Below are 8,583 nucleotides of genomic sequence, written 5' to 3'. Positions count from 1 at the left end.
ACAGGAGCGTTAAAACAAATTAGGGGCAGGTGATTTGCTTTCCGCAGTTTTTTGCCGCCGACTATAAATTGTCATTAGCCTAACGACAGCGGGCAACGGTTAAATTGTCGACCGCACATTAATTTAAAGCGGCGGGGCGAGCGAGCGCACTCACGCACGCGGTGGCAGAGCCGTGAAATGTATTTTTGGAGATTATAATGAGGGCTGGTGGGTGAAGGTCTTGGCGACCTTTCCAACTGCATCTGAATCTCGCGCGAAGCGCAGACCCCTTTGCCACGAAGGTGCGAGGCCGACGTACGAGGCTCAGGTGACGAGCGAGACGGTGTGGAAAACCATGCCGTGATCGACGTGCCGGGTTTCCCCAGCGACTGAGAAATCACACCTGGAGGAGCGGCAGTGCCCTAACAACCCAAGGGACCGGGTTACCCCGGGAATAGTGGACGTGTGGATTCCTGGCTGTGTCAGGGGAGGGAGGGGTTTTGTATTATTGCTGCAACCAGAGCAGCATGTTTCTGTACACATCTCATCGTCATCAATGGTGGATGACGGCTTCCCCAAGCAGTAGCCATCTCTAATAGTCCCGCGGTACATACATCCATCTATCACCTGGACAGGAGCTGATTTCGTCACTCCATCTCTGCAGTGGACGCCATCTTCGGTCTATACCTTTCCTTTAGGAAGCCACTGGAGCTATGCACTTTTAAATCCAAATTGAAAACTCACTTCTTTAGAACTGATTTTTGTGTTTAGTTTGTTGTCCTTCCCCCACACCTTCGATGAGCACGGTCAACAACGTATGGTACGAAATAATTCCTACATACATAGTCTATTCAACACGTAGGCTTTCGCGACCAATATCATCCATAAGAGTTTGTTTTTTTGGGTTAGATCGCGTAAATATCTTGGCATGTTCTGTTTACGTGACAACCCGTACTAGTTGGCCGTGTCGAGTGGTGGCGGGTTTTAACGACGCATTTATACATTTACGCGATCTAACCCAAAACAACTCTTATGGATACATAGTCTATGTTGGGAGCATGTTGGTGATCACTGTACGAATAACCATTCTTCTCTAGGCATGTCGTTCTTATGTCGCTCATTCATTGTCATCAATCCATCTGCTGAGCCCAATCGTAAATATTATTCCCAAGACTGAAAAATAGCGTCGCCCGCCTCCCCCGCCGACGCTCGCGCGGGCCCCCGCAAAGAGGTCTCCTCGACGGCGCTCGCACGCCGCTCCTCACCCCTGTCACAGTTGTCCCCGGTGTAGCCGGGGCTGCACTCGCAGAACGGCTTGCCAGCGCCCGAGATGCGACACGTGCCGTGCTTGCAGCGCACGCCGCGGCACGGGTTGAAGAGCTCGCGCTGCTCCTCGTCGCACAGCGTGCCCACGAAGCCATCGGCGCAGCGGCAGCTGTAGGAGAACGCGTCGAGCGCGATGCACGCACCGTGCACGCACCTGGTGGGGGTGGGGGGGGGGGGGGGGGAGGCGGGGATAACCGTGAAGATGATGACAAGGTGATGTCCTGCACCTCCGATTAGCACGGTTGGCTACGTACGGTGCGAGAGAACTTCAACATATGTACATACAAGAATAATAATAATAATAGTGGCCCTGATTGCTATGATGAACGTTTACAGCCGCAATTATATTACTAAAGTGCATGCACAGCGCTTTTGTCGATCCACTGCTGGATGAGACCCTCCCCATGCTGTGTGGGTCGTGGTGATCATTTGATGATGCTTTGCTATGCTGGTCTGTGAGCTGTGGTGAAGGCAGTGAGCATAGATGTTGGAGCATTGTACAGAACAATGGATATCTGTTAAGCTATTCCCTGCTTTTTATGTATCCATGCAGCAGTCTACAACACCTGCTTTATGGTTGCCCATCCAGTCACTATCCAGCTTCTGAGACTGACAAGTTTAATCGTATATTGGGATATCTGATAATAGGCAATATTAGAATTCCAGTGTAAATTATTCTTACTGATATTATTTGGGGAATTAGTGGTGAGCATGCTGAACTATGAACCCAGCAACCGAATATACTTTGCCAAGCCTAACATCAGTGGTGAGTCGTATCTGAACGAGTTCTGGGACCCCGCACCGGCCAGTGTGATAAAGCAAGACCAAAGACAAATATCCGCCGTATAGCCTTAACAGACTGTTGGAGCAAGTATTGTTAGCGAGCGCCTACGAAGGCCAACAAGGCACGCGACGGGATGGGTGGCCAGAACCACACCTGGCCGCGATTGTCTCCCCAGTGCTTATTTAAGGCCGAGCCGACGTAGGCGGCAAGGCCCAGGACCGGTTCACGCGGGAGAATTCAACTCGGGTCGCCGGCGGTGCGTGTCTCGGCGCGCTGCCGTCGCCTCTGAAGTACGGTCAAAACAAGCGCCCACGACAGACGCGACGGCTCTCTTCACGCAACGCCCACCCGGGACGCAAACGGCAAAAATGCCACGGCGGCGGCGGCGGCGGCATCTCCGTACTTGTTGGCCTGGCAGGGGTCGCCGGAGCGCTGGTCGCACTGGGCGCCCGTCCACCCGGCCTCGCACTCGCACGTGTGCCCCGAGGGCCCGGCGGCGCGGCAGGCGCCGTGGACGCACGCGCCCTGCTGGCGGCACGGCGCGCAGCCGGGCAGGATGCCGGCGGGCGGGCGGCCTGGCGCGCGCAGGTCCTGCAGCTCGTCGTTGATGTAGAGGTCGCGGATGCAGCCGTGGAAGCCCATGCCGTTGCGGTCGTGCATCTGCTTGAGCGCCGCGCTGTTCACGTCCGTGGGCATGCCTGCCCGGAGGGGGTGGGAAGAGAGGGAGCCGCCGTGCGGTGATCACGCGCGGGGGGGGGGGGGGGGGCGTGGGTCCTCCTCGTTGTGGCAATACCGTGGAACCAAAAAGCGCCCGTCGTATTTGCGAGTGGATGTTTACCATGTTTTGTTATTAGAAGTTAATATTCCCTTCTCGAGATGCTTTCATTGTGCCGAAACAACCCCTCGTAGTTATAAAGGAATTTTTATTAATTTTATATTCCATACCAGCATATCATCAGACATCCGGCCGGGTGGTTCAGTACAGTGAGCTGCTCGCAATCGCAAGGTTGTGAGATCAAATCAGTATCGCTTCGTGGGCAAGTCAATGCTGGTTGCCCTACAGATAAATGTGCCCCCGCTATAGGAATGTAGAATTCGCTCCTATTTAGAAAAAAACATTTACATTATTTTGGCCTTTTCCCCAGTATTATCCCAATTGCGCTAGCATCTCATAAAACAAGGTATACATTTGGAGCTCTCGGAGAGAACTTTCCTCATGTTATAGAGGGAATATCACAACAACTTCTGATGTCCCTCCAAGTGACCATTGATCTACACACTAAGGGCAATACTTTCCTACCCGCTCTACCATCGTGAGTAAAGTTCATCACCTGACATTCTATCCGATATTTTAAATTTCGCGGACATGGGGATTTTTCCAACTTAAAGTGCAGAACCAAACTTAAGTCAGTTTAACACAAAGGCTTTCGCGAACAATATTATCCATAATAAATGTCGTTTTATGGGGGGTTCGATCGTGTAAATAGTTACGTGATCTATTTACGCGATCTAACCCAAACAAGCCCCACCCTTTATTATGCAAATTTAATTCGACAATTAATGTATTTCAAATGAATTTTGTATTGTGGTCTTTACTCACCACCAATGTACAGGGGCAACTCCAGGGTGAGGGAGGCAGGCTTGCCCAGTTTGATCATGGTTTTGGGGGAGCCTCCATCGATGGACAGGTTCACCATCTGTTCCAGCGTGACGATCTCCACGGTGTGGAACTCCCCGTCGTTTATCGTCTCTAGGCTGGTACACACGGCAACAGCTTGAATCAAACATCTGCTTTCCACGCGTACGTACTTATGTATGTTGAACTTCTTTTGCACCGTACATAGTCAGCCATGCTTAAGCGGAGGAGCGCAGCATCATCACGAGTCACGATCAATCCGCTGCTGGATGAATGCCTCCCCAAGTTAGCACCATCTCTCACGGTCCTGTGATGTAACATATGTACGCCTAGCACTTGCAAAGAGCTGAATTCATCGCTCCATTTCCATGGTGCCTGTAATCTCTGGTGCTTTCCCTGTTTGGCTTGTTTATATAACACACATTAAAGGTAGCTGGCAAGTATCGTTTCACCTGCCAACAACTTTCATTCACCAATTACGTATATGTTTCATTCATGCTATATATAGATGGTAGAAAAGATTGATAGATACGTTGTTAAAAAAGCCATTTTCCTCTTTGAACGAGACACAGAGTCAATGTCATAATTTTGCTTTCCATTTTCAGGTTAAGAATAGACTTTTAAAGACGCTCGAAGAGAGTGTTTGTCAATATTGAATCAGCATTTGTAAAAATGTATACAATAACCCAGCGAGTGTGGACTAAGTGATACATTGCCAAACACTCAAAAACGGTCACCGCTTCGAGTAAAGCTGCGTTTTTTTTTTACTTCTTTTGTGGATGTAAATCCTCAGGCCTTGCATTGTGTACCTGTCTAAGCCTGCACTTTGCGCTTTCACGGTGTCCTGGCCAGGTGCCGTACCGGACGGCTTTCACCAAAACACCGATGAGTGTCCTCCTTTGTGTTTTATTGTTTGGCCACTCCATGCTAAAGCAGTGGCGGCGGCAGCAGCAGCAGCAGCAAGAGATCGCATTACGGGCACTGATTTCATTTGCTAAAAAACTGAGTTCTGGGCTTGCAATCCATCAGTGGCCCGGAATCGCTGGAATTGAACTCTGCATGTACAGAAAATGCAAACCATCCCATTTTGGAAAACATAAATACTTTAGTTTTTTTGGTGATTTATGGGGGGAAAAAAATCTGAGCAATCCTAAAATTACGATATTTTAGGGTAGCTTTTCCTTTTCCTCACTTCCTGTTTCATACATCATCGCGATATTTGAGGGCTACAAAGGCAGGCCTCGTATTCGCTCGTGCTTAAATTCAGCTTTTGTTACAAATTCCAGGTGACTTTTTTCACGAGGAAATAAAGCATCATTATTCCACGCCAGCTTGTGTTTGTCCCGTCGTGAGTAGCAACAGGGTTCTCCAACAGACAAAAGCGCTCAACAGAGTGCATTTTCTCATTCAGGGAGGATTAAAGCTTAAGGCTTGAACGCGAGAGTGCAGCGTATGGCTCGCGCCTAATTTTTCCTGGCATTGTGTTGCAGAAGTCGTCGTCTCTGTAGTTATCAGTCAGAAGAAAATCCCGTGTGTTTGCGAGATACTCATCACATTTTCGTACAGAGGATTCTCACATTCTAGCGCTTGCATTGCCACCAGGTCCACTTTCACATTTCACGCAGCTAATCGGGAAACGGTCGATATTTCAACAAAAATAACGTATAGATATCGGTCAATCCGCTGCTGGATGGAGGCTCTCTCTCCAAATCCCTCTCCGCCTCTCGCACCAGCGGTCTTAATGCTAACCCTGCTCGCAGTGCCTGCCATTCCTTCACCTCCAGCCTCCACTTCTACCCTACACCCCCCATTCATCATCATCATCATCCATTGTCAATCTACTGCTGGATAAAGGCCTCCCATCCTGAAGTCGTTGTGGTCCAGTGCTGCTGCATTATCCACCTCGATCCTGCCCGTGGACCGATCTCACCGCTCCACCTCTGCTGCGGTCGAACTCTTCGATGTGTTCTCTCCTCTGGCTGTCATGTCACCGCCAAATATGTTTACTTTGTATTTCAATTGAAACGGAGAGGTTTGATAAATATTGAAAGTCAATTCAAAGGCTTTGCAGATTTGGCCGGGATGAGCTCACTTAAATAGACATTGGGCACAAATAATTGTTTTGTCATGCCACCACATTTCTGTTGCAATATTTGAGTGCAAAAATAACCCAACCAAAGAAGAACCCAGAGGCTTTACACTCCCACAGAAAATATGGCACAACGCTGAACCGCATCTGCACATCCCGTGGCCGTTTGCGCACAGCTCCTCCATAAATGGGGGCTGAGAAAAAAATCCTAATTGTGTGACTGTGGAAATGCACTTCAAACATCAGAACATTTTCTCAATCATAACCCCAAACGATCTTATCCTGGTGATATCTCTGCTATCAACTCCATGCCACATCAAGCATCAAGGAATCAATGGGATCGCCAACTTGCGCTTGTAAAATCCTATATAGATGTTTTTTGCAAACCATACGAACACGAACGTCCACTGCAAGTGGACCCAACAATGTAAACGCTGTATATGCACTGCTGTTGCTATGTCCTTAATTTCCCTGTCTTTTAGTTGGAGTTTTGTTTTTGCATGAGGTAACTATGGCCATCGTCACCCCGTTAAGTGGAACGCCTCCTTGGACCACTGTGAAATTGCTTTGACACAATGCAGGCTGCTTCTTAATCTCTCATCTATTTCTTCGGGGGCAGTTTAGAATGGCAAATGTCAAAATGTCAAAACGCAAGATAATTGTCGAAGGCACCATAAGAAGCACAGCTTGCAGAAATCATTGTTTTAGGCACATCCTATTTATGTAATGTTTTTATTATGGTATGTGTATTTATATATAACAATAACAAAACATCTGCTAATACCAATAAAAATGATAAATACCATTATTATATGCTTTGAAAAACATCTCTTCTCATTTTGTATACAAAACAAATATTTTCAAAGTTTGACATTTAAAGCGAAGTTTAAGTTTATTTCAAGGAAAACAGAACCCCTTCTTGGCTTTGCTGCATTTCCTGCTATTAGCGTTGTCATTAAAAAAAAAACCCCGCAGCATAACCTGAATACAGTAATGGCCAACGTTGAGATGCGGTGGCAAATAGTGGCGCGGTTTAGCCGGCACTGGCATTAATGGAAAACGAGCGAATGGAATTTTTTTTATTTATAATTTACATCGCTTCAGCAGAAGCTCATTACTCAAAAAACAGAAAGGAATGTAAGAGGCAGACTTCCCCTTTGTTTAAAGGAAAAACATGGATGGTGCTGGGGACTGAAAACAAAGAAAAAGCCTCTCACTTTTACTCGGAAGACAATTTCCAAGTTCTCAGAGAAGCAGCGTAGGCTGGGAATCAGGGGAATTCTTTAATGGGTAAAGAGCACAGTCTCAAAAAACAGTGAAAGGGACGAGGCCTGCTGTAGGATGCCATAGAACTTTCTCCAGCCTCGCTTACAGCAGAGTAACATTTTTCAGATCAAGTTTAAGGATGCTCTGGTGACCTCACTTTGCAGGTGATTTCACCCGTTCCACAAATCCGATAGCAGTTCCCATGCACCCGCCGCATTTTGATTATGTTCCTAAATCCACCATCCGTCCCTCTCTCCAAAAGCCGTCCGTGAAATCTAAAAAAACATTTCCTCAGACAGAATCTTGGCTTTGCCCCTCTTCAGCACTGTAGCTATCGAGCATGCAGGCAATTACACACTCGAGAGCCAAGATACTGCACGTGGGCACACAGGTCAGAGGTGCCCACATCACCAGGCCATGAAGTGGGGCTCAGGTCCTGGGCTAAAGGTGAGCACTGGCGGTTGGCTGGGGGGGCCCTGGCAGTGCCGGCTTTAGGCGTAGACGACGTAGGCATTTGCCTGGGTTTTGTGGCAGATTGTTGGGTACCCATGAGGGGTGGCAATGCTAAATTCTAATAGTGCCCACAGCAATTGCCCCACGTGCTTCTTTCGCACCGTACGTATTCATTCGTACTGCCACTGTCAGGGCTCATGCATTGCTGGCAAAAACCAGTAGACCGGGTTGCCACCTATGTGGTTCAAAAGCTCGGGACTTATCATGGCAAGAAGTATTTCTCACAATACCGGAAGAGGGGAGAACCACATGCACCTGCATTGTCTTTAGCGGTGTATGATTACACAACTCGCAAAAACTAGGCCATTTATGTCAGATTTTCCAGGACATCTAATTAAAAAAGATGACGATCCTGGCAAAAACCAGGACAGGTGGCAACCCTAATTTGACCTTTTCGTTGCAAAGGATGTTAAATCGCATTTGGAAACAACTGCTCGATTGACTGTCAAAAAAAAAAAGGAATTGTGTTTCATTAAAAAGCAGCGGCCGCTGCTAGCACCTGTAGATGGTGGGGTTGGGGTAGCTGCCCGCGTCGTAGCTGAGACGCACGCGGCCGCGGTAGATCTCCACGGCGATGTGCTCGCTCACGCCATTGTACAGAAGCATCCCATTATCCTCGTCCGTGGCCACCTGCAGTCTCAGATCGGACGCGAGGAGCCTTGTCGTCAGGAGGGGGCACTCTGACGTAAGGCGCTGGAGGCAACATGGACCGAATTTGCTCGCCATGCTTACGGTTATGCACAGTATGTTGAACTTCTTTCGCGCTGCACTTAGCCAACCGTGGTCGTTTATAATTATCGAACGTGCGGGTCACGATAACGCCTCAGTCTGCTTCTTCCCTTGCGCTTCTCCACCTTGGAATTCCCTTCCATCGTCGTCTCATTTCTCCAAGTTCTTACACTGACCCAGCTAAATTACAGACATTAGTAATTCCCATCTATTACACCTGTTTTGCTGCTGGCCACTTGGCATTTCGGGTCTGTGCTCAAC

General features: G+C 48.3%; 1 protein-coding gene across 4 annotated transcripts in view; it reads right to left on the bottom strand.

Moving 5' to 3' along the window:
• LOC116940650 (slit homolog 2 protein-like) overlaps positions 1 to 8,583 on the bottom strand; it is a 196,429-nt gene that overhangs the window by 4,942 nt on the left and 182,904 nt on the right. For all 4 annotated transcript variants that reach the window (XM_032950759.2, XM_032950762.2, XM_076065837.1 and 1 more), the window contains 4 exons: positions 8,093 to 8,223; positions 3,690 to 3,844; positions 2,493 to 2,787; positions 1,245 to 1,459 (listed from right to left, as the gene is read on the bottom strand). In XM_032950759.2, coding sequence (XP_032806650.1) covers positions 1,245 to 1,459; positions 2,493 to 2,787; positions 3,690 to 3,844; positions 8,093 to 8,223 — 796 coding nt within the window. The remainder of the gene's footprint in view (positions 1 to 1,244; positions 1,460 to 2,492; positions 2,788 to 3,689; positions 3,845 to 8,092; positions 8,224 to 8,583) is intronic.

The sequence above is a fragment of the Petromyzon marinus genome, chromosome 9 (genome assembly GCF_048934315.1).
Source record: "Petromyzon marinus isolate PM22_M1 ecotype Great Lakes invasive population chromosome 9, UKy_Petmar_22M1.pri1.0, whole genome shotgun sequence".
Classification (NCBI taxonomy): domain Eukaryota; kingdom Metazoa; phylum Chordata; class Hyperoartia; order Petromyzontiformes; family Petromyzontidae; genus Petromyzon; species Petromyzon marinus.
This window is presented reverse-complemented; position numbering and strand designations above follow the sequence as displayed.